Source organism: Betta splendens, chromosome 2 (assembly GCF_900634795.4).
Source record: "Betta splendens chromosome 2, fBetSpl5.4, whole genome shotgun sequence".
NCBI lineage: Eukaryota > Metazoa > Chordata > Actinopteri > Anabantiformes > Osphronemidae > Betta > Betta splendens.
Genome location: NC_040882.2, coordinates 20,274,174 through 20,298,654, shown reverse-complemented (window position 1 = coordinate 20,298,654; position 24,481 = coordinate 20,274,174). Strand labels below are relative to the sequence as shown.

The window sequence follows — 24,481 nt, the reverse complement described above, 5'->3', positions numbered from 1 at the left end:
TGTCTGCGTGTGTGCATGTGAGCAACAAGTTCTGGTATTTGTGTGAGAATGAGGTTTTTGTTTTTATTTGACAGAACTTGTGTTTCTGTCCATGATTGGCTTCAGTGTGTGTGTGTGTGTGTGTGTGTGTGTGTGTGTGTGTGTGTGTGTGTGTGTGTGTGTGTGTGTGTGTGTGTGTGTGTGTGTGTGTGTGTGTGTGTGTGTGTGTGTGTGTGTGTTCCCTCTTTAGCACCCCTTGGAGACTCCAGTGATTCTGGCTCGTGTCCAGGGTGGTACCGACCCTGACTTCTATGTTCAGGTTGTTTGATTCATACCTGCTGTACATTTAATGACCAGCAGGTCCCACTGCCAACCGAACACGGAGGCATTTCCGATCGTAAAAACAAAGGCCATTCTGATAATGAACAGTGGATAAAGTGAGCTTCTAGCTCGCTGCGTGCTTGTGGTTTTCGTCCACGGTGAACAGACATGGGCTCCCCCACGGGAGGCCTGCCAGAGCCCAGCACACATACTGAACAGCTTTCAGGGGAGTATTTTGAAAAGCTGGGCCAAAGGCACAATCCATTAGAGGATTGGGGAACAGAAAGCACTCGTTTTTACACGGGTTCACGCGACCACATGTGTCCTGGCCGTGCCTCACATGCCAACATCGCTTTGCTTCAGTGAAGGAGCCACGTTTGGGGGTTGGAAACAAGGGCAGACATTTTAAATAATGATGTATCAAATGGAAATCAACGTTACCGTAAGTAATAACAGCTGACGCTCTAGATGCTCTGTATCAAGAAGCTTTAGGAACTCATCCTGAAGTGACTGTTCTTCTCAAAGACTCTTTCCCTGAAATGCCAGTGTTCGAGTAACGTGTTTGGTCTGCGTGGATTTTCTCAGACAACAGCAGCAGGTGCTTTAAAATGTTCCCATGATCCCAACGCTGCAGTCTTCTAGTAAGTCGCATCAAAAGCGAAAGAGTGTGTGAAACGAAGTCCTGACTCATTTCTCTTTGACCTTCCCCTCTCAGAGACCAAGACCGAAAGAGCCTTGATTTTACCAGTGGACACTCTGAGGTGTTTTGTTATGGTTTAATACGTCAGATTTCTCCGTCAGTGTCATCTGTTCTGTCTGTGACCAAGTCTGACTAAAGTCTGACTGTGATGTCATCACGCCACAAACCCAAACATTCAGGATGGCTTTTCTTTTCGCTAAGTCTCACCGTGGATCCGGCCTCTTTCTGCTCTTCTCACTTTGAGTTAAATGCCACTTTTATCTGGAAGCATCAACACAACCTGAAAAATCATTTCAACACACGCGGCGTCTATAACGACAATAAAGTGCAGTCAGGCGAGGTCGGCATGCTGTGATTTCTGGGAATGAAAGTCTTCCCCATCGCATTTGTCTCTACACAAACAAACTGGACTCCACACGTTTGTGTGGTGTGTTTGATTCTGCCTCTCTGAATAGACAAATACACTCATCATATGGTCCACACATGCTTTTCCCTCCACACCCAATCCATTTTTAAATCAAACCAGGAGATAGTCTGCTTCTGCTCAGAGCCACTAATCGCGCCGCACGCAGGCGGCGACTTCCTCTCTGTCCGGTCGTAGTGTGTGTGAGCTCGCTGGCTTTCATTGTGATGTGGAACGCAATCCGCTGGGTTTGGAAGCTCCAGGATGTGCCTTTGGTAATTCATTCACCTGCGCGCTACTGTACAAATCTGTGCAGCTCTGCTGTTCCTCTGCTGATTGCATGTGCTTATCTGTTCAGTTCTGTGGCGATCGCGTACACAACCCCACAGCGAGACGCACTTAACCACTCCCAGCCTGCGCCGAGAAACTTTGACCTTCCTTTGTCAAATGTGCTGTTTTGGACGTCATCCAGTTTAAATAAAGTCATACAACAGTAGGGTGGATGTTTAAGCTTCTTTGTCTCTTAAAACAATTGAGAATGTTACTGTACTCTATCAAAGACATGCAGACTCTGCCGTCCTGTAACAGGTTTATGTCACTGTAAAGTGTTCTCTCATTTCCAGTGATAAGATTCTGGTTCTGCTCGTGCAGCGGTGAACGGGAAAGCGGACTAAAGGAACAGGAGACTGGGCTTGGTAGAGAACGGAGCAAGACGAGATCAGGACTTTCCCGTTGGTCTCGGTCACATGTGCACACATACCGCTGAAAACGCTCCGGGCCACTGGCTTGTTCGCAGACTGGCTCCTCTGAAATGTGCAGAGTATGAAAGTCCTAAGACGACACAGTGCAGCGTCACACAAAACAGAAAGTTAAGATGCAGTCGGGGAAGTCAATCATTTCCGAGTTTATCAGTTTAACGGGAAGCAAATTGCCACTAGTTCTGGGATGTGACGTGACGACACTGTGGCAGGTTTGTCAGTGTTTATGTGGAGCTCTGGACGTCTGAGTGTCTATGGTGCAAACGAATGGTGATAATCAGTGCTGGGGTGAACACTACTATGAAATCTTAAGACTGGATGATTTTGCGGCGATGAAAGCGAAGCATTGATAAATACTGGCACTTGACTAAAGAAGCAGTCTCCAGCCGAGGTGGCCGTGCCGCTGTGGGGTCTCTGAGGCGCCTGTGGGTGGGCAGGTCCAGCTTGGGTGGGCACATAACGGTGCATGGGTGTTTTTGTGTGTGAGGAGCTGAGCAAGCGTGAGTCACATGAGTGGGGCCTTTATGGGTGTAATGGCAGTGGCACTGTTGTGGCTGATCTGTGTTTGCTCTTGGCAAAGAGCTGACCAGTTCGGTTAGAAACCAGAAGGCTAGAATTTAAAGATGGAGGTAAAAATACTAAACGCTAACTTGCGAAAGTGATGCTGCATAATGCTCATACTGTTACCAAGGTTGGTGGTTGGTGGTTAGCATGTCCTCCCGGTGTCTGCATGCTGTCTGTTCTATTGAACCTTGTGTTGAGGTGAGTCCAGCAGCCTTGCTGTGTGTTTCTATGGAGGGGTGACTGCTTGTGTAGCTACTTTTCTGGCAGATGAGTATTTGTTAGTGTCACTCACTGTCACAATAAACATCTTGTAGACTTCTGGGAACGCTCACGCTCACTGCATTACACACTAGGCCAGTGTTTACAAGTAATGTCTGAAGATATTTGTGGTTTGTTCTAATTATTGTTACACGAAAACCTGACAAAATATCAATAAAAACCACATAGTAAAAACAATGCAAACATGTATTATCTAATTTTCATGGATGCAGCACAATTTATAGATTAAATAAATTATAAAGCAACTTCTTAATTGATGTGTGATTAGCAAATAGTTGCCATTAAAACCCTCAAACTTAAATTGAATTCTAATGAAGTGAAAAATCTTAAAATTACACACAAACTCTAAACTGTAGCAATCAGTGAACAGATTGCTGTTGGTTCACTCAGCTGTTCTCACTTTAGCTTTAGCATTAGCATTCCCTGAGTTCCACACAAGTTTCACATTTTCTCATGCAGCCGGGCACTCGTGTCCATCTCTGCACCCACAGGCTGCGTTCGTGCAGCCTCGTTCTAAAGGCCTGAAGCGGTTCCCGCCTTTGAGCAGGCGCTAACTCAACGGGACGCTACGTAGCGGGTTTGACCCCGCTTCTGCTTGTTGACAGATAGGCCACTGAGTTGAAGCCATCGCTGTGTATAAGGGCTCTGTCATGAGAAGTGTTGAATGCTGAAAGCTCTTAAAGCCATAGAACCAGTTTGACCTGATGGGATTCTTTACTATTATTACCACGTGTTATTTTCAAATGCCTTCACCTTTCCGAGAATCTTGAACACAAGTTACTCCATTTATTCCTGACAACAACAACACGCCTTCCTCCGTTCCAGAAGATACACCCGTTCATTTTTCAGAACACTCTTCAGTCATGACAGATCCTTTACATAGTCACGCTGACACAGAACATGTTTTAGCTATCAGATGCATGACATTCGTGGTCCCCAGAGGATGGGCTCTATTTGACTGGAAATACCCTTCACTAGATCCAAGTTAAGGTGATCCTGTCACATTGTGCATCAAAGCATCACATTTGAATTTACTGAATGACTTAATTTATAAAGTATTATAATGGTCCAATCACCCTAAGCGCTACTTGGTGCCTACGGTATCTACACTTAGTTTTGCAAAAACCTTTTGTTAAAAACAGTTCAGGGGATTTCCTTGTCATGTTATCCTTGGAAAATAAAAAAAAGAATTTAATAATACCCCCTCTGTTGGATCTTAGACACTCAAGTCTAAAAACACTTTTTTTAGACTTTTTAAAGCTTCTATCTCATGGTTTTTCCCCCTCCCTCTGTGTTCATAATATTTTGGAAGCACCAAGGCCTGGGATCCCTTGTTTTTGAGTTAGTACTGAAACACAATCCTAGATTGGACCCATGTTTTAATAACATCTGTAAGATTTTTATCTCCTCGACAGGAGCCGAAAGCTATTTTTGGAAGCAGAAGTTGTCTTCTTGAACGAATCAGAAATTGTTAGTGTTGGAGTTTATATATTTAGATCCCTGGGATCTGGATTAAGTCGTCAACGATAATAAAACATTCAAGAGACAAAGATTTACTTCTTATAAGCTGATGACTCATCCTGATGCGGATCCAAACAGCATCCTCCCTGATCAGTTGGGTGAGTCATTTATCTTCTAATTTCCCTCCGACCTTAGATGCCACTGTTGTGGTGCCATAATTTACCAGCTGAGCCAACGTCTGCTTCTTTAACCTGCCTGCCTCTAGGTCTTGAAAAAAATGATCCCAAAAACAACAGGGTTGCTTAAAAGTTAGAGTCTAAAAGTGAAGATTTGACTGGCTGCCTGACAAGTCCATGATTTCACCTCTTTACTCACTAAGGTTTTCCATTCAGCAGCTGCAGACAAGGCCAAATCCTTCCTTAGAGGTGGCTTTACTTTTCACGGATGACCTCTGTTTGCACGTCCCGGCCTCTAATGAGGTGCGCTGTGCTGGTACGAAAAGCCAGAAACGAACTCTAAGTAGGAAGTAAATGAAACATCGACGATAATGGCTTTTTTTTAAATCTACGGAAGCAATAATAACAGGTTGCGATGGCCAAAACCACAGTGTTCTTCATAGTCAAGGAGACAAGAGGGAGGCAAAGGGACAGCCAAGGGAAAAGCCACTGTTGTGGAAGTGGTACATGAGCGCATGGAAATATGGAAAAGAAGGCAGCGGAGGAAAGAGTTCACTTGTCCTTTAATTGGTACAGAAACGGGAGCTGACGGAGGGACAGGAGGGTCTTTTTACTGGGTTTGGAGTCAAAACACTGATATCAGAGAGAGCGCAAGAGTGTGTGTGTGTGTGTGTGTGTGTGTGTGTGTGTGTGTGTGTGTGTGTGTGTGTGTGTGTGTGTGTGTGTGTGTGTGTGTGTGTGTGTGTGAGTAGTCTGCCCGTTCCCAGCGTTAGACCAAGCAAGAAGCCTCCATATAAGCAATGGAGTTCCTGCCATGACGGAGGCCTGGGTTTGAGTCACAGCCAATGCAAACCAGCGTGTTTGTCGACCGTGGCTCGGTTGGTGCGGCGGCGTGGGGGAATCGTGTACAGAGCTTTAGGGGTTTCAGTATCATGTCATTTTTTGTCTAAAAATAACTGAAATGGTCAGTCCCTCGTGTTGCTCACTGCCAGTGCAGTCTGTTTTCAGAATAACATGATATGCTGTTAAACCGCTGAGCATATACACCTTACAGCAGCTTTAACCAGCTGGACTTATTAATCACTGACAAATCACTTAGTCATTAGTCAAATTAAGTCTATTTGTGACATGCTGCTCAATTTTCAGTTTATCCAGTCATCTTTGTTGTTGTTTTTATGTTTCCATTACTTTCTAAGACTGTGCTGCGTTCAAGGATTCCTGGTCTTATAGGATGTTTGGACGTCTGTCTGCTGGTTTTGTACTTTGTACAAGCTATAGTGTTGACACAATGGCTCTAATGCAGATGCATTAAATCTTTCCATACAAAACATAATGGCAATAAATGGATTCTTCTACATTTCTGGCATGCAACTAATGAGATTTGCAGAAAAACTCAAACACTGGCACTGATTTAGGCCTTGGCATGTTGCTGGAATAGTATTCTTAGCATGCTTGTAAGCTGCTATTGACTGGACCCAGTGCAAGTCTTTGTTTTGAAACACACAAAGTGTGAAAAATGATTTGATTGCCAAATAATGGGAGACACATGGGGACCTTACGCTGAGCTAGGAAATAAACGAAGGTTAATGGAGTAAGAGTTATACTATAAAATAAAGTTTTCTAATCTAGATATTACCTCAGTCTATGACCTCAGTCATGGCTGAAACCGTTCAACACAGTTGGAAAACAGCTGGATCATGTTTGAACGTTGCATTTGACAACAAAACATGAATAAACTACATTTGACAGTAACAGGTGAATAAAATTGTTTCTCTGAAAAGTTAGAAATAGTTAGTATAAATTATCTTAATTCCTTTTCTTGGTTCCAACGTGGGCAGGGAACGGTTTACAGCACTGGTGTAGCAAACTTCTGTGAGGAGCTTCACAGCCCCGAATCTCATGAGCAGCATTTATCAGCACTTTATAGCCATGTTGAATGAGCAAACACAGTGATAACACACGGCGCAGCACAGCCCCAGCTGTTGGCCTGCACACGCACAGCTGTAAATACATCCTAATGAGCATTCCTACGTGGGAATGTAAATATGCCGGCTTCACGCGTCAAGCTGTTAAACCAAGGCTGTGTGTGTGTGTGTGTGTGTGTGTGTGTGTGTGTGTGTGTGTGTGTGTGTGTGTGTGTGTGTGCGCGCATCTCTACTCATCAGGTGACATAATGCACAGCAGCAGAACCCTCACTATTGTGTTGAGCTCTCCGCTCTCCACCTTTTCTCTTCATTGTGACTCTTAAACAACCACTAAGAATTCCAAGAATTCTCCTTTATAGTTAGAGTCAACATAAGCAGGAAGGTGATGGAAACAACACAAAGTGGGCTTAAAAAGCACTTGGGTTAATATACAAAGATCTTGAGTATGTGGTTCCTCTGCCTTGCTGCTGAGTCACCATTTAAAGCGACATTCCACCCAGTTTAGCTGCATGGGGAGAACCTCCCAACGTTTGAAGGTTAAGCTCAGAGGCCTCAGTTTGTGTCCTATGAGTCTGTAAACTATCAGCTGAGTGTAAAACCTCCACTCTGCATATTCTGCATCTCTCACCTTTTATCACCACCTTTATTTTGCTGTTTTCCTTCTCATCATCATCCAGCTGATGGTAGTGAACGCATGCAAGCAGTGACACTGTGTCTCGTGCTTAGGACACACTTTTCTTGCTGGGAATTACTATCTCCACGCTTCTGTTTTTAGGGAGGGAGACCTGACGCCTGAATGCGTGTGTTTACTGTGATCCAGGAATTAAAACGCACTATTTAAGCTAACATGTCCTAACGTTAGACATGAGGCACGTACATGAGAAGCAACACAAACTATATCTGTTTTATTGCTTTCTTTATTAACATTGTAACATTTAAGTCTCTTGTTTCTGCACTTTTTATAAAAAACCTCCTTACGCAACTTCAGATAAGGCCAAGGACTCCTTTGATGCACAGAGCAAACACAACCGCTGCCAGAAACGCTGTTAACTTCTAGACTTCTCCCTCATAAATAGGAAAAACAAAATGCGTGTGTCACTCCTCAAAAATTCGTCCCTCCCTCGAGCCCTGAAGCTGACTGTAACCTGATTCTCCAACGTGGACCTGAACCATAACACAGCGCCTGCAGGGGGGCGGGAGGTGAGCAGACAGACAGGGGGAGAGAGAGAGAGAGAAGGAAGGTGTGATGAGGAGAAGAGAGAGGGAGTGAGGGAACTGTGTGTTTTGGCAGTGGAGTCTGGTGTGGGAGCTTCATGTTAGTGGCCCTGAATTAAAGCTAAATGTTTGTAGTGAAAGATTGGATTTGAGCCCAAGTGGTTACTGCTGATGAACATGTGTGTGTGTGTGTGTGTGTGTGTGTGTGTGTGTGTGTGTGTGTGTGTGTGTGTGTGTGTGTGTGTGTGCGTGTGTGTGTGTGTGTGTGTGTGTGTGTGTGTCCATCCACTGGTTCCTTCATGGCATCTTTACACTTGACCTTTACACACACAACCTGATCCAGTGTGAGACCGGGATAAATAAAGAAATGTCTTGGCAACAGCAGCTGAGGCCACACAGAGAGGCTGCGCTCATCAGGTGGTGTGTGATGCAATTGATTCACATTAGCTTCTTTGAGTCAAAACTCAAAGAATCTGTATTTGAGCGTTTACCACCTCCCTCTTCACTTTCTCCTGTCTGACTCCTCCGCTGGCACCGTTTATTAAGGGAAAACCCCACTAGAGTAATAAATACAGCAAAATTCAATTGCTGACATGCTCCCAGTGTGTTTTGTTATTTTCAGCTGTCTAAGCGTCTGTGAGAGAATGAAGCCTCACAGTGGAAGCAGGAACGCTGTGATTACAACCTATTTGTTCTTGTCTCCTACATTTAACCTCACTCTAAAAACAGTGTAACGAGAGTCACATTGTATCAAGTAATATGGATCTGCATCTTAGATAGAAGAAGATACATATGTCACCATGACCCAGCCAGGTGTGACTACAGATTACTATTGAAGGTTTGCTCATATCATATTTTTACAACCAAGAATATGTGTAATGTATGTATGAAAATGTATAATAGAATGTTTGCCTTCACTATTTTACCTGTATTCAATTAAATGAGCTCTCAGCTGGAAGGAGGCTGGTGTCTGTGAAAACTACAACACACATGAGTGAGTTTAAACACTAAGTGGCATAAAGGGAGATGCAACAATCAGGGCAACAAACGCAGAACTCAGTGAAAATGTAGCTGTTACACGACTAAAACATCTGGAGTCCCACCGCATTTTAAAGCACCATCGTAGGATCCACAGAAAATCAGCAAATCCCCCAAAGTGGCTGATAATCCGACTCCGCTGTCAGGGAATCTGTCCATTCACACTAGAATTAAGTGCGAGGTGAATAGTGTGGTTTGCATAAAGTGGCCCGGCAGCAGCAGTGGAACAAACAGTGTGGAGTTTGTTTGTGTGTGAGCTGCAGCCTCGAGGCCACGCTGGAGAATTCCTCTTTAACTGCCATTGTTCCCTGCAGCTTTTGTCTCCGGGTGTAACGCTGCTATTCAGAGCGTGGAAATATCTGGCCCTTTACATGAGAACCGGGGGATTCCCCGCATTCACATTCAAATGCGTGGCTCCGTCCTCCGCGTGTGTCTCTGTCCAGCATCATCCCTGAACCGCTCCTCGTGCGCATGCGCCTGCTCTGACGCCGAGTCAGTGATGAATAAGCCCACGAGCGTCACGAAAGCCACTTAAAGGTTTGTGTTAAAACGTAAAAATGATGGCGTTACTGTGAAAAGCGTGGCCGTGGAGGGAAGCGTCGCGCGCGGACGCTCGGGTTTCCCTCCACGTGTTCCGCGGAGCTGTGACCAGCCGCGAGACTCGTCACCTCGATTTCCAAAGAGTGTGACGCGCCTCGCGTCCCCCGCCCGTTTCTCTGGGAGGCCGCGTGCAGAGATTCACCCCCAGGAGTGTTTCCCAACGAAGCTGATCTGATTCACGGAAGCCCAGAGCCTGGGGACCGTGCGTGTCCAAGTCTGACCTGTACCTGACTGCGATCAGTGCAGGTTATAGCCGGCACCCACTCTTCACACCTCTGCACACCCTACAAACGACCCGCTGCGGGCTCCGTCTACTCTCTGCGTGTCCTGATGACGCCACCGTGTTTCATCACGCACGCTTATTTCGATACCCGGCCGCTGGACGGACAGACAGACAGACAGACAGACAGACAGACAGACAGGCCGACGCTCGGCTGCTTGTGCAACAGGCATTGCATCGTTCAACGAGTCCGGTCAGGCTCGGCTGATTTACTTCTCCGAACTTCGCCTCCGAGCGCACGCCGCGCTCCTGCAGCGGTTTCTGCCCATTGAACGTGCCGTGCGTCGCCAACGTCCACGCACACTGCGCGTAAACGGGGCCGTTCTCGAACCTCCCGTGGCATCGGTCTGACGGCGAGACTGAACGGTGCGTCTACAACACAGAGTGCCTCCTGGTGCCAAAGTTTTACAAAAGTCCAGTCCGGACAACTGGAGCTTGAACCCCCCAAAGCGGGCGGAACCGGCGCTTACCTCCGATATGGACATGTTCAGGTAGACAAAGAGCCCCGTGGTGGAGGCAATCTGCAGGACGACCACCACGATCACCACCATCGCCACCCACATCTTGGACGGCGCCTCCTTGCGCCGCGTCCCGCTCGGCCCGCCGGCCGGAACCATCATGTAGGTGGTGGACTCGCTGCTGACCGATCTGAAATAATCCTGGTGCTGCTGCTGCTGGTGCTGGTGCTGCTGCTGTGCGCTCGGAGTGGCCATGGCGTTCCCGACGCATGAGTGGACCACGCGAACCGGAGGGGAGCCGCGAAACAACAACGGCCTCCGCGGACTTCACCGACGAGCTGCGGCAATTAGATCTCCATGCGTCCGCAGGTTTCCAGTGGGAGCGCAGCGGGGGGGGGAGAGAGAGAGAGAGCGAGCGAGCGAGCGAGCGAGCGAGCGCGAGGGAGGAGAGTTAAAGTTCGGACGTGTCCATGTCTGCTCGGCGCTCGGCTGCTGCGTGGAGTGGGACCGGAGGAGGCAGCGGCGGACTGAAGAGGGGCAGGGTTAACCTCTTCATCACCCTGGAGCTGCAGGAAGGCTCTGCCTCTTCCTCCTCCTGCGGCTCCTCTTTCGGTTTTCGTCCACTAATCAGTTCGTCCCATTTCGTGCCCTCAGATCATAGCGGGCCCTTGGTTTAGAAAGAGAGAGCTCGTAGTTTGTGTTTGTGGATGAGGCTCAGACCCATTAAAGGTCAGGTTGTCGTTGTATCCATATAAATCATGCTGTTGCCGTTTTTCACACATTTGGACCGGGCCTCCCTCCCTCCCTCCCTCCGGCTCCAGATTTGGTTGCGGGTTTAAAATTAGAGCTCAGTAACTGAAGTCGAGCTAAAAGAAGACGGGAGCTTTCGTCACGTTTTGAATCTCGCAGTCCCGGAGAGTCCGTTTTATTCCCGTCATGTCCACGCTGAATCACAGAAGCATCTCATTATCAGTTCCTCCACATCGCTGGCAAACGGCCAGCTGTGTCTTCACGCATCAGCCATATTTACAAAACATTTACAGATGTGGATTAATGTGCATCCTCCCTTCTTATCGCTGCAGCCTCTGAGCTCCACTGTTTGACTGTTTCAGGGCTCGTCGCCGTTGACGCCCACTTAGTGGAAAACGAGTTCAATGTTTAACTTGCAGGTTTTAAAAGGTGACAGAGCTGCTCTCAGACCAGCGACGGCAGAGCTTCATCATAATAATGATGAACACAGCATCTAGAGTTTACTGCTGTCTGGGAGCTTTCATTACGTAGCTTCGTGGAGGCTTGAAAGCCCACTGTTGAGCTTTCACTCCGTTTCTTCTCCATCGACACAAACAGCTGGAACTGGATGGAGAGCGTCAGTATTTCTTAGCCTTGATTTGCAGAAAATACATTAAAACAGTTTAACAGTTTTACACTATTTTTACTGGTGACGCGTTTTCAAGTTTAATATGTGTTCATGTCTCATTTAAGGCCACTCAGTGGGTTTTTCGTGCTTTTCGGGGTCTGCAGCAGATGTGGAAGTACTTGGGTTCGCTGCTGTGTCCACGGAGGGGGGGCTGCAGTCGTCAGGTGAGGCCTGAACAACTTGGATCGTAGGAAATGCGAAATAGCAGATGGTTAAACAAACAGCACTAAACATTTTAAAAGTTGGGTGAAAGACGAGTCAAATAGTTTCCACGTCTGGAGAAAAGTCGGCTACGATGGAAGCGGTCTTCTTTTGGGTCTGAAGTTGAGCTCCTCGGGGCCTTCGGCCTGAGCTGTCGAAACAGCTCTTTGTCTCCGATGGTTTTGAAACACCTCCGTGTCAAGAGTTTGACCCCAGCAATGATCAAATCTCCGACTGTTTACAACAGACTGACACTTGCTGCTGATGCCTCTGGTCAAACGCTTGCGTGTACAAGGATCACAGTCGGATTCAGACAGGATCTAGTGATCTATTGATCCTATTTGCCAGCGCCGAGGCTAAAATGTGTTTCCACTTGTCGCTGTTATCGTGCGATCGGTTGAGGTGTTTCCACTGTGGGGTACGAGCGCGGCCGCGGGGCTTTCTGGGAAGGCGTCCAGCATGGGGCTGCAGAGGGGATGAGTTGTTAGCGTGACACTGAAATCTGAATGTGCAACAAAAGCTGGTCACTTTGGAATCACAGAGTCAAATCTGTTCTCCAGGAAGCAGATCTGACCTTTAGGTACGTTGTGAAGTTATAAAATGCACTGAAGCTGTTTCCACAGTTCTCTCCTGCAGCCACGTGGATCCAACACTCGATGTAAAATCGAGTCTAAAACTTAAAATGCATTTTTGATTAAAAAATGTAGGTCTCAGTGTTTTAAGTGTAACATGAACTCGAAGCGGGGCCACAAACCGGTTCGGTGGCATTATATGAACCCAAGACCATAAATAACAAAGAGTTTTTTCAGGAAAGCTTTTTGCAACACTGGACATACTGGATTGTTTTGTAGAACAGCATATCCTCATTCCTCTGTATCAGGTAGATAACAGTAAATTCAGCTTGTGCATTACAACTGTTTTGGTTAGAAGAACACTGTGAAGACGTAGAATAAAGAGGGACTAGAGACTCAAACAGGTTTTAATATTAAATGTGAGTGTGTGCATCCATGACAGCATTCCCTGCTGAGCTTCCTGTGTGTTTTCCTGGTTTCCCTTCTCTCCCTCTCTCACTCTGGCAGCCGACCACCACCTGACAATATAGCAAGCGTTTCTGCAGATGTGTGTGTGTGTGTGTGTGTGTGTGTGTGTGTGTGTGTGTGTGTGTGTGTGTGTGTGTGTGTGTGTGTGTGTGACACCACAGCTGTCCACCCAGCCCTTCAGCTCGTGTGCGTCCGCGGTGACCGAATGAAACGAAAAAACACATAATGGTGATAATCATCCACAGCACGTCATGCATCGGAGCCAGGGGACCATCACGTACTGCAGAAAGGTGGACGAGTGCGCCTTCAATCATGTTTGTGCGTACGTGGCTCAGATAAATAGCCCAGTTGTGCAACCACGGGTTGCGTTTCGTAAATCAGCAGCCTCCGTGTGGGGGGATCAGAGGACTCCCCTCAGACCTCCAGCTCGGCCGGTCAGGTCCTCTCACCACGGAGCGCCTGAATGCTGGTGCTGGTGAGCAGCAAAGGGGTCTGACTTTGGGCTTTCTCCAGATCACTCCATGTGTTAGAGACGGAGGAAAGCGCTCGTTCCCTTCAAACATATAAAAGAAACAGCCTTTTCTGTAGCTTCGCCAGCGCCTGACTGTTTCCTTCTCAGGGAGGCATCGATTTTCCCCTCTGCTGGATCACATCACGTCTTGGGTAAACACCATGACTCTTCCAGATCTGACCTCAATATATTGGTAAAAAAAAAGCCTGTTTTCTTCCAGAACACAAATTCATCCCACATGCAAATATTCAGCTCAGTCAGGGATGAATGAATCACTCTGCATTTCTCAAAATTAGGCCAATTACGAGGGGAAATAACCAAGAAGTTCCCAGCGTGTTCAATGATGTGGTGGCGTAATGTGCCTTTACTCTTAATGCGTTAGCGCTGCGTCGCCGTCTTGCTATAAACTAGAAAATTGATCTTAATGTCTGACACTTAAGAATGAAGTGTCTGTGTGTTAAATTTGAGTTCATGGAGGCAATCAAAAGCAGCCATTAATTAGAAAAATACTTTACTTTAATATGTGATAAACAATATACATGACATTATAAACATTGTGAGAGGACTTTTTAAACACTATTCAAACTGGAGGAGCACTTTGGATGGACTGACGTTGCTCCTGTGCTGCCCCCTGCAGGACGAAGATGGTCACTGCCCCTGGAGCCTGCTCAGCTGTCTGCATACGCTCACGTGTCACATTGAATGGCTAGATAAGGACCTTGGCTTCATCCAGGGAGGAGGTGATGATGGTCTCCGCCAGCTGCTGGGCCAACAGATGCAGCCTGTTGTCGACGGCCGTGGAGCTCAGGGCCCAGTCGATGACGTCGCGTGAAAGGGCCTCGGCGAACGCCTCCACCGCGGCGCCGTGCCGCGAACCCGCCTCGGCGTCGCCTGTGCCCAGCGACTGCATCAGGTGCTCCATCAGCTCCACCCGGGGGTCGCCGGCGGGCCCGCCGGAGCAGTCCTCCTCCTTTGGGGTGGGCGGAGGAGGCGAGGGCGAGAAAACCTTTGCCAAGTCTCCTTTCAGCTTCCGGGCGAAACTGTGGCGGCTCCTCTCGAGCTCCGGGAGCAGAGGGGTGGTCGGGGGGGCGTCGGGGTAGTCGAGGGACCCCGCGGCCGGGAGCCCCGTCTGTGACAGAGGTGGGCGGTACTGGAGGTCTGTGACGGGGTCCGTCTCCCTGGAAACGCCTCTTTGTCCCTCGTCAAGGCTGTCAGTCTGTCCACCGCCCACTCTATGACCTCTTACTTCCCTTAGAGCAGCGTCGATCACCGCTGATGCTAGCTCCTCAGCTAACGTCTCACGGCCTTGATGAGAGACGCTCACTTTGGGTTCAGCCGTTTCCATCTGGCTTAGAAGGACGGTGCTCTGCCTCTGAGGTTACAGGCTTCTCTTTGGGCCTCGCTGCTTCTTGGGCACCACCTGCATCAAATTCTAGAGGATAAAAGCAAGATCTTCAATCAGAACCCAGGAAATGTTTCTAGTGGAGCCTTGTTTCACCAAGAAAGGATGCAGTGAAAGTCCAGCGATGGCCTGAACACGACCGTGTGCCTATTTATCAGTGTATTGGTTGCCAACAGGACATAAATATTCATCTGGGGCAGGCAGTAGTTGGCGGTCAGATCTAGACAAGCCGCAAATTTAGGGAATTTTATATGTGCTGTAGAATAGAAAGTGAAAAAAACCCACACGCTCTGCAGCCTCAGATGGAAAGTAAGATCGTGGCCTGTGACCATATGAGCTGTCAGCCGGATGTGACAAGCAGGAAGTTCTCTCCGCTGCAGATTAGCACCAAAACTCTGCACGGCGACAGTAAACTCAGCTCAAGATCAGGTGGATAAACCGTCGCTGAATCATTTCTATATTAGAATTGAGGCCAAATTTAAAAAACAATGACCCACCCATACGTTTTATACAATTTAATTAATTGATTAGCAAAGACAAACATTAATAACAAAACCAAAAGTCTGCAGATGTGTTTGTGCAAAGGTATGAAATAGAGAGAAGAGATGAAATAACAAAGAATCTCATGCAGCTTCGACACCCCTTAAGAGCATAAATTTACAAAACTGTTGTTTGAGCCACATCAGATTGCCTCATGTTTCATTTGTGTAACAACTTGTGTTTCTACCGTTCTACAGCTTTATTTTTGGAATCTCTGTACATTTAAAGGCATCTCTCCTGGATGAGAAGATTATTCTCAGTCAACATGAGCTTAATGTAAAGCTCCTCTAAGACTAAAGACTAATCCATATGAATACAAACTATCTAAAGCCTTAAATAAAAACCTCCAGCTAATATCACTCTGGCTACGCAGCTTGTTTTAGTTTGTTGTCTGCCTAAACAACAGAAATGATGCAATGTTAACAAAGAAAGTGAATGTAACACCCAACTTCCTTATTCTCTTTGCCTGTACTTCAACTGTACTACTGTACTAATACTGCTCCTTTGACTTATGAGCTGTGAATTGTCAGGATTAAATAAAAAACTATATGACACATAATCTCCCCCAAAATGGATACTGATATATGATTTAACGTCGATTACTTCCTGTTACTCTGTGAGATCTTAGAAGACTTGTAGCCTCTGTGTAAATCTAGCCCATGTGCTGTTAGGAATATTTTAGTGAACATTTGATTAAAATTGCATTTCTTTCATACTATTTTAAGTTTAAGAAAATCTATGTTAAAACTATGACAATTTCTGTTTTTTGGTTTTCTACCTTGCACTAAATCAATAAAATATGAAAAGGTGGCGTAGGAAATGTCAACAGTCTATGTAGAAAACTCACCAGGTGCCCGAGCGTGATGGTTTGTCAAGCGTTTCCAGTGCAAATGATGTTACACGGAAATAGTTCGAGAAATGAGTTCACCACCAGTTTCATTCACTTCCTGTGTAAGCGAAAGGAAAACAAAGTGCATCATTCTGTGTGTGAGTGAGTGACAGCAAGAGGAAACAACGGCTCAACGCTGTTTCAACCCTCTCTGAGTTTATATGACATTATTTGGTCAAAGTGAAGTAAGCACAATGACGAAGGAGGTAGAATTACACAGGCTTAAAGACACACAATCAATCCCTTTAGATTTTAATAAAGTAAAAGCGGACAGATCCATGATCTGATCAGCGTGAAGCATCACCCCCGTGACTCTGAATTGGATTTTCATACCCCCGCAGCATTGAAGAATTATGCCTCTGAGCCGTGACAGAGACTCAAGCAATGAGGGAGAAGCTGCTGCTTATGAGGCCTTTTGTCTTGGATGAGGACAACAGGGAAGGGAGCCGAAATGAAAGCAGTGCTGTGAGATGATATCTCTCTGCAGACCCCATTAGTTGGCTGAAAGCGCCGCGTGAACCCAAGGCCATCATCACAGTGTCCTGTTCAAATGAAGAGGACGTGGGCTGAATGTCTCAACCAAATAGGCCTTGGCACTTATATTTTTTGATGGACCTGTGTCTTTTGTGCAACATGCTGGATTGAAAGGACAACAAGTGCGACGATAACGGGGTCAGGGAACGTTGAGAGTGCGATTAGAGGGTGTTTTCAGAGATGACACCGCTCTGAGGCAGAATTAATATCCTCTAGGTTAGAGGAGCACTGAAATGCCCTCTCAGCAGCATTTAATGGTTTCAGTTCCCATTACGCAGACTGGGCTTTGGCCATACCAGACTCCTGGAAGCTGGATCCATGATTATTTTCCTGTGTTCATACTTAACTTACCCTCGGGGTGCAGAGGTATCGGCCGTTATCAGAGCCATTGCGGGGCCTGAACCTCTGTGCTGCCGGTTCCGGTTCAGGAAAAGCTTTTGGTGTCAGCCAGCTCGCTGCTCTCATGATTGTTTGGTGACTGCACAAAACGATAATACACCTGGTAGGTTCTACTATCTGGCTATATGTGTTACATATAATTCCATCAAGTCAAAAGAAAATAAATATTCGCTGGTTGACTCGTGCATATTAGACCAGATGCATTGAAATTATTTCCAGTTCTAATAGTTTTACCAAATTATAATTTTGTTGGCCGTGGATACATTGGTAATATTATGATCATAAACGCAAACATCGGATTATCTTTAAATGTGACGTCATCCCGAATACACGCGTTAAAACGTCCAACAATTAAACTGCTGCTGGTTGCTAGGATATTTGAAAAGCCCGCAACCGCCTCCTTCAGAGTTTGCTGGATTGCAAGGACATTAGGCGGGCGGAGCTTATCTGTAACATTTACGCAAATAAATGCCACATCTACAGAATAGACACACGATGCTAAAACACATGTTAACACGTATTATCACATCATCTTTTTAAAAATATAATAAGCTTTAATTAAAGATTATGCTTTTATGCTCTGCAATTTATTCATCGACGCGCAGGCCCGGATATTAAAACCAACGCCTCCTTAAACGGCATCTTGATCGACTTCCCTATTGGTCACTCAGCTCAAAATCCAGCCAATCGGAGCGCAGCGCAGCAGATTTGGATCCTCATCTGAAGTCGCCGCTGTTTGAGCTCAAGGCGAAGCGGCGCAGCAGACGTGGTGTGTTTACAACCAGTTTTACGTGGCGTCGGTCCTGTTCGAAGCGAGCGACTGCATCACCGATTCCGATCTAAGGTAAAACACGATGCTGTTTGGAGCGATTGCTAAGTAATGTTTGAGCGCGTTTCCGGTTCGAGCGTGGACGCTACTAGCGGACACAGTGACGCACCGCATCCTCTTCTCGCACCCGTTGCGCTTTGTGCTGGGTTTTACCCGCAGTTAGCAGCCTAGCAAAGCCAACTGCAGCGCACTTTACAGAACCAACCCGCCTTTTTTTCTGTTTCTGTTCGCCGGGGCAGAGTCCAGTGCAGCCGCTGCAGTGTTCGTGTTACGCGACAGCCATGCCGTTTCCCAAGGGAAAGAAGCCCACGGTGACCGCGGGCAGCAGGATACCGAAGTTCAACCCAACAAAGACGGAGAACCAGGTGAGCGACGCGCAGCCGTGGGGTTTCTCCACGCGGACGCGAGCTCGTGGCCCGCCAGCAGGTCGCGAGCCAAAGCTGGCCTCTGCGCAGGCTGCATTCGCGAGGCGTCTTCTCTGTGCTGTAAAGCGTCGGTGCTGTGTTATATAGAAGTAACGAGTTGTGTTGCTCTCCTTCCGGTCTGTGTGCAGCAGGAGGAAGGTCCGCAGGTGAAGAGGTCCTCCTCCCCTCCTCATGGAGCGCCCAAGAAGAGGACCGCGTTCATCGACCTCACCAACGTGAGTCACTGTTCCCTGATGGATTAATGATGGATTAATGATGGATTAATGATGGATTAAAGAGCCCAAACGTGCAGTAGGAGAGCTTCATCTACTCCCTGACAGCGCTGGCTTCATCGGTTCTTTACCCGATGCTCCACCAAGTGCTTGATTCTTTCAATGGGAGCTACAGCAGCAAGGCTGATTTCTCTGTTGTCCTAACGCTGCGTCCCTCTTGACGACAGGCTGTCGGTGCGAGTCTGTCAGACTGTCGGCCCAACAGCGACGGCGGACGCGGCTCAGTAAGTGGGACGCTGCGCGAGGGTCAACACTGGTGGCGGATGAGGCGTCACAGCAGCCTCTGCGTTTATTACTTCAGGATTATCAGTGTGGTGAAATGTGGACATGTTGGGTTTGCACCACTCTGCATGATCACCACACGGAAACATGTGCACTGTGTTGTTGTTCTCCGTCAAACTGGACATGGTGCCACTGGACTCAGCAGTTCTGCACCGTGGTGTGAATGTGTGTAGTTTGTAGCCTCATCTGGGTTCGAACCAAGGGTCGCGTTCGTTGTTTGTTCTCCTGCGGTGAAGCAAACAAGGCGACAGACGCTAACAAGGACTGGAGTTTGTTCTGAGCACCTTCTGTACATGTCACCAGGTCCCAGTGGGCTTTGTACAGTTAGCTCACGGTGATTTGGTTCAAGGATTAGAGAAACTCACTTTGCCTAATTTTTCCATCTTTAACTGCACGCGCTGTAAAACGGCACAGAGTGGTGTGCAAAACGCACGTGATTAAAGCGTTGATGTGTTTGCTGTGTTGCAGGCGCATAAGGTTCAGATCAGTCTTCCAGGGAGGAAAAAAGAAGCAACGAAGAAGGTGGTGAACAAAAGCTCCTCGGTGGCTGTAAAGAAGCAGTCCACCCTGAAAAAGTAACCGTTTCCCCCTCCTCCACCGCTCATTTGTCCTGTAACATCATAATAACAATAATAATAATGATGATGATATTTACACCCTGCCTCTCCTCCTCCTACAGGCCTTTGTCTGTGAGCTCAGAGGGACCGCCTGCTGAGGTGGAGAAGCCCGATGTGGAGGTGGAGAAGCCCGACGAAGAGGAGGCACAGCACGGTGCAGCAGCTCCAGTAGAAGAGCTGGCAGCTGCTCTGCCCCCTGTTGCCCGAGAAGTGCCAGCGCACCTGCAGAGACAGCAGGTAGGAAAAGATGCACTTTGAAAGGACCTTTTGGATTTTGACAGCGCTTGAGAGTTCCGATTCCATATGACCTCCTCAGATCCCTGTGGAATTTGACATTGACTCTGAGAACTCTGAGGACAGTTACATGTGCCCAGAATACGCCAAGGACATCTTTGACTATCTCAAACAGAGAGAGGTGAGTCAGACGCCAATACGGAATTACAAAAGCCAGGAGTCTTGTAAATGATGTAGCTTTTGCTTTTTGGAACGTAGGTTTAGTTTTTGAATACGACGGTTCTTTCTCGGCGTTAATTCCACCGTTTCGCTGTGTTCAGGAGAAGTTCGTCCTGTGTAACTACATGCCTCAGCAGCCCAGCCTCAACTCTGAGATGAGGGCCATCCTGATCGACTGGCTCGTTGAAGTGCAGGTGAGTGCTGCTGAGAAGCCCGCGTGGGTGGAAACTGTGTGAATAACAGATTCCAAAGGTGCTGAGAGACTGAGGTAATCCTTTAGTAAATTAAAAAGAACCAGCTAATTAAAACTTCAGGAGGTCTGGGTTCAGATCTTGGAAATTACAGTCCAGAAACGAAATGGCTGCGAGGCACAGCGGGAGGATTTCTCCCTTCAGGCCTGAACGGTGGCTCTTTGCGTTTGCAGCCGCGTGTGTGACAGATGCTGTGTGTTTGTCTGTTCGCTCAGGAGAACTTTGAGCTGTACCACGAGACCCTCTACCTGGCTGTGAAGATGACGGACCACTACCTGTCCCAGACCCCCATCCACAGGGAGATGCTGCAGCTGGTCGGCTCCACCACCATGCTCATAGCCTCCAAGTTCGAGGTGAGAACTGACGCAATAGAGTGAACTTGTCAGACTGTGGCATGGTTTGGTTCCTGTTCAAGCGTTTATCCTGTTCACACCTAATGCCCGGTGCTCCGCTCACGCAGGAGCGCAGTCCGCCGTGCGTTGACGACTTCCTGTACATCTGCGATGACGCGTACAAGAAGGAGGAGCTGATCTCTATGGAAGCCAGTATCCTGCAGACGCTGTCCTTTGACATCAACATCCCAATCCCCTATCGGTTCCTCAGACGCTATGCCAAGGTGTGTGTGTGTGTGTGTGTGTGTGTGTGTGTGTGTGTGTGTGTGTGTGTGTGTGTGTGTGTGTGTGTGTGTGTGGTGTGGTGTGTGTGGTGTGTGTGTGTGTGTGTGTGTGTGTGTGTGTGTGTGTGTGTGTGTGTGTGTGTGTGTGTGTGTGTGTGTGTGTGTGTGTGTGTGTGTGTGTGTGTGTGTGGGTGTGTGGGGGGGGGCATTAATGTCAGCCTGAGGCGCCCGAGGGCCCACAGAGGAGCTTCTGTTATAGGACTGCGCCTCTGCCCTCCCTCACGTCTGTCCTGTCTCTGCAGTGTGTGAGTGCCGGCATAGACACGCTGACTCTGGCGCGCTACTACTGCGAGATGAGCCTGCTGGAGATGGAGCTGGTGGTGCAGAGGGGGTCGCTGGTGGCCTCAGCCTGCCTGCTGATGGCGTTGGTCACCAAAGACCTGGGAGGATGGGTGGGTTCACCTCTTATGCTTCATATGCTATGTTTACCTGGACAAAACATGACAAACCTTGTGTTTCTGACCATGTAGCTCAGCTTTGTTCCACATGTAGTGGTGGTTTAAGTCCAGGTAGCTTCCAGCACCAGAAAAGGTTGATCTGGAGGCTCCTCCTCTTCTAATTTGTGTAAATGGCTCTTCCTGTGTAAATGGGAGCAGGGTCGTGGATCCTTTAGCTTTCATCAGATACTGAACCGTTCCTGTGTCCGTCTCCCCCCAGTCTCCCATCCTGCAGTTCCACTCTGGCTACCAGGTGTCGGACGTGGCTCCCGTCGCCCGAAAGCTCTACTCGATGCTCTGCACTCCTCCTGACGATAAGTTGAAGGCAATCAGGAACAAATACTCTCATAAGTAAGTCTGGGATACACAGAAACCCTTTGACCTGACGGAATACAGACTAATGACTGATTTCCTGTTTTTCAGGGTGTTTTTTGAAGTTGCCACACTACCGTTGGTCAACAGTGGCGTTTTGGAAAAAGCTTTATCCCAATGAGAGCCACTCTGTCCACGAGAACTTGTAAATAATTTGTTAATATGTTCAATATTTATACACCCCAAACTAGTATTTTATATTGTATTGAATAAATGTTATGTTACTAATTGGAAAAATGTTTTAACATATCCATTTATTATGTTTGTACCAGGTTGTTTTAGTGTTTTTGTTAGTTCCCTTTTTATATCTTTTAAAAAGTGATGCCGTTGGTAACGTGGAAGCCTCTGTTCGCTCATGCAGATTCGCTTTTACTGATTATTAAATTATGCACTGGCCCACATATTTATAGGTTTTCATCCGCCGTTGAAGTTGAAGCGAGCAGTTGCATATTTTGTTATGTTGTACAGTGTTTATCATGTTAATATTGTTGTAAAAGATGATGGAAGATGCTGTGCTATTTTTAAATGGCTCTCATCTGTACTCTTGCAAATAAAGGCTTGTTTTGATTTAAACTGCTGCTCAGGGTTTTGTGGTCTGTTTGAGGACGGACTGCTGGGAAGTTGGCACCAGGTTGTTGTTGCCGGGCTTCAGGGTCACAGGCTAAGACATGATTCACCTTGACGTCCTGATGGTCCTGATGCGGGTGTTGCTCTAGACCACTAGAGGTCAGTAGAGTGCCGTGTTCCTCCAGTCTCAGATTTTTGATGCTCCTCAGGCTCCAGGGCTGCTCAGCCTGCATCTGCGTGGTGCTTTCAGAGCAGTTTGACACAGGATCACATATGCGTGATACTTTAATTTCCGTTCAGTCCAGACTTGCTGGAGCCACATATCTTGTGCATTCTCTTGTATTCATGCCACTCACATTCACGGTGCACCTGTATGATATGTAAGTGGCATCGTGGTTCAATCACAGGCACTTCAGCTCTAAAATGGTTTTGAGCTTTTATCCTAAATCCCAAACTGATGACCACCAGCGTGTCGGCCGGGGCCGTCCTCTAGCGCTTTGATCAGATGCCTGTAAATCCCTGCAGAGACCCGCTTTGACATCTGTGCGAGAGGAGGGTGAAGGTCTGGAAATAGATTTCACGTCGTCCGATGGGAACGAGACGGACTCCGTTCGGGCTCAAACGTCTCGCGTTCTACCTTGCGATGGCGCTGCCTTGATGAGCAGACAGGCTAAGCACATGTTGGGTCTTCGTCTCTCACAGCCTGTTCTTTTCGGCTCCACTCAGTGATTTCCTACATTCCCGACACGTGGAGCTTGAATTGTGCTTCATTCGTGTCTGCTCCAGCCTTCGGGCTCAGTGCCTGCGTGCGTTGCATCAGGGTCCTTTGAGGCCCCTGCTGGATTAGGAACAGACAGACCAATCTCTGAAAGATGGATTTCTCACTGATTGTTGAACTGGTCCCCAAACTAGATTTTGTCCTTTTTAATTGTGATGATTTAAATTGATCATTGTGCCTTACGACTCCTGAATGTCCTCCTTGATGTACTCTATTGATTAATGGATGCATTGAACTGAGTGTGTGTGTCCATGCGGCTGGTTCACACTGTGCTACAGATCCCAGTAACCCAGTCTGATTAAAGTGAGCCGGTGGAGGCACCGGAAGGCAGGAAAACAGGCTCCTGGGCTGATTCACTGCTCCTGCTTGTAATCCAGTCAGATTAGGGCACGGATGTGCTCCTCGAGTTCCCACAGTGCAGCGCGAGGCGCGTTGGACCCTCACGCGATCCCACTGAGCCGCGTTAAAGAGCCACTCAGACATCAAACTGCACGAGTTATGAGCCAGTCTGGCTCTCGCACACAGCAGCCAACAAATGGCTCCGACTTTGAAATCCAGCATAGCATCAGGTTGAAGCAGCAATGGGCTCAGCTGCTGTTCGTTGGTTTAGGGATAAAACAGAATGTCATCGCTAAAATAGTGTAAACGTTACAGGCCCATCGTTCAGCTCAGCCACTGATCCTGCATCGTTTTTGCTTCTCTCCACTTGATTTAAAGATAAACCCAGAATGTGGTCGTTCTCTTTGTTTGTGATCAGTTAGATCTAAGGCTCTAAGACTGTCGGGACATTAGTCCTTTTACTCCCAGGCTGAAGACGCAGCAAACAATCCCTGACTCCCGAGTCAATCGAAAGTATCGTTGCAGCTCAGATGCTGAAGGTTGAACTTGCATACGCAGCTCGGCGTGGCTGTGGCTGTGGCCGCGCTGCAGGCTGGAGTGTGCGTTTGCGTGTCGGCGGCCTGCTCTGCCTTGTGTGCGTCCGGCTGGTTGTCTTGGCCCCCGTGCGTTACCATTAGCACTCCCCAGCTGGACGTGGAGAGAAAAGGGCAGCCTCCCCCCGTGTGAGGGAGGGGGACAAAACAATGGAGCCCCTTCACTTTGGCCGCTCGTGCTCTCGACGATGGTTCATCTGTGCGTTTGCCAAACGGCAAGAGAAGCAGGAATCGAACCGAGCAGCTTGAGAATGGCCGCGGAGCCAGTGCGTTACATTTGACTTGCAGCTCCCAGTGACGGTGGCTAAAAGGAAAGGAGGAATGGCGCGCTAGCAAAACCAGCTCCTTTTTGTGGATTTCATTACATTTATTTTGCCAGCTGTGCTTTCAGCTGCAGTATTATTTTATGATAATTAAATGGTACGAACACACAGTAGCGGCTTTTTATTGTCACTTATGCATCTGTGACATCGAAACAACCCGACTGAGAGAAGCTTTAA

The 24,481-nt window shown here is 47.6% G+C and overlaps 3 protein-coding genes across 4 annotated transcripts in view; 1 reads left to right on the top strand and 2 right to left on the bottom strand.

Moving 5' to 3' along the window:
- tnfsf10l (TNF superfamily member 10, like) overlaps positions 1 to 10,890 on the bottom strand; it is a 36,325-nt gene extending 25,435 nt beyond the window's left edge. The window contains exon 1 of the mRNA XM_029138001.3: positions 10,170 to 10,890. Coding sequence (XP_028993834.1) covers positions 10,170 to 10,412 — 243 coding nt within the window. The 5' untranslated portion in view covers positions 10,413 to 10,890. The remainder of the gene's footprint in view (positions 1 to 10,169) is intronic.
- Positions 10,891 to 13,824: 2,934 nt separating this feature from the next.
- Positions 13,825 to 17,221, bottom strand: si:dkey-171c9.3 (A-kinase anchor protein 11). Its single transcript, XM_055507029.1, has 3 exons — positions 17,043 to 17,221; positions 16,116 to 16,215; positions 13,825 to 14,758 (listed from the first exon to the last, which is right to left on the bottom strand). Exon 3 carries the CDS (start codon positions 14,669 to 14,671, stop codon positions 14,033 to 14,035), a length of 639 nt encoding a protein of 212 aa, XP_055363004.1. The 5' UTR covers positions 14,672 to 14,758; positions 16,116 to 16,215; positions 17,043 to 17,221; the 3' UTR covers positions 13,825 to 14,032.
- Positions 17,222 to 17,774: 553 nt separating this feature from the next.
- ccnb3 (cyclin B3) lies at positions 17,775 to 22,282 on the top strand. 2 transcript variants are annotated; one of them, XM_029137899.3, is made up of 13 exons: positions 17,775 to 17,934; positions 18,159 to 18,284; positions 18,473 to 18,559; positions 18,784 to 18,840; positions 19,367 to 19,473; positions 19,578 to 19,752; positions 19,832 to 19,930; positions 20,070 to 20,162; positions 20,435 to 20,572; positions 20,680 to 20,835; positions 21,138 to 21,287; positions 21,553 to 21,683; positions 21,756 to 22,282. In XM_029137899.3, the coding sequence occupies exons 2-13, from the start codon at positions 18,201 to 18,203 to the stop codon at positions 21,823 to 21,825; spliced, it is 1,347 nt and encodes a 448-aa protein (XP_028993732.1). In that variant the 5' UTR covers positions 17,775 to 17,934; positions 18,159 to 18,200; the 3' UTR covers positions 21,826 to 22,282. The 2 variants fall into 2 exon arrangements, with proteins under 2 accessions (XP_028993732.1, XP_028993740.1); XM_029137907.3 differs by lacking the exon at positions 18,784 to 18,840.
- The last annotated feature ends 2,199 nt before the right edge of the window (positions 22,283 to 24,481 follow it).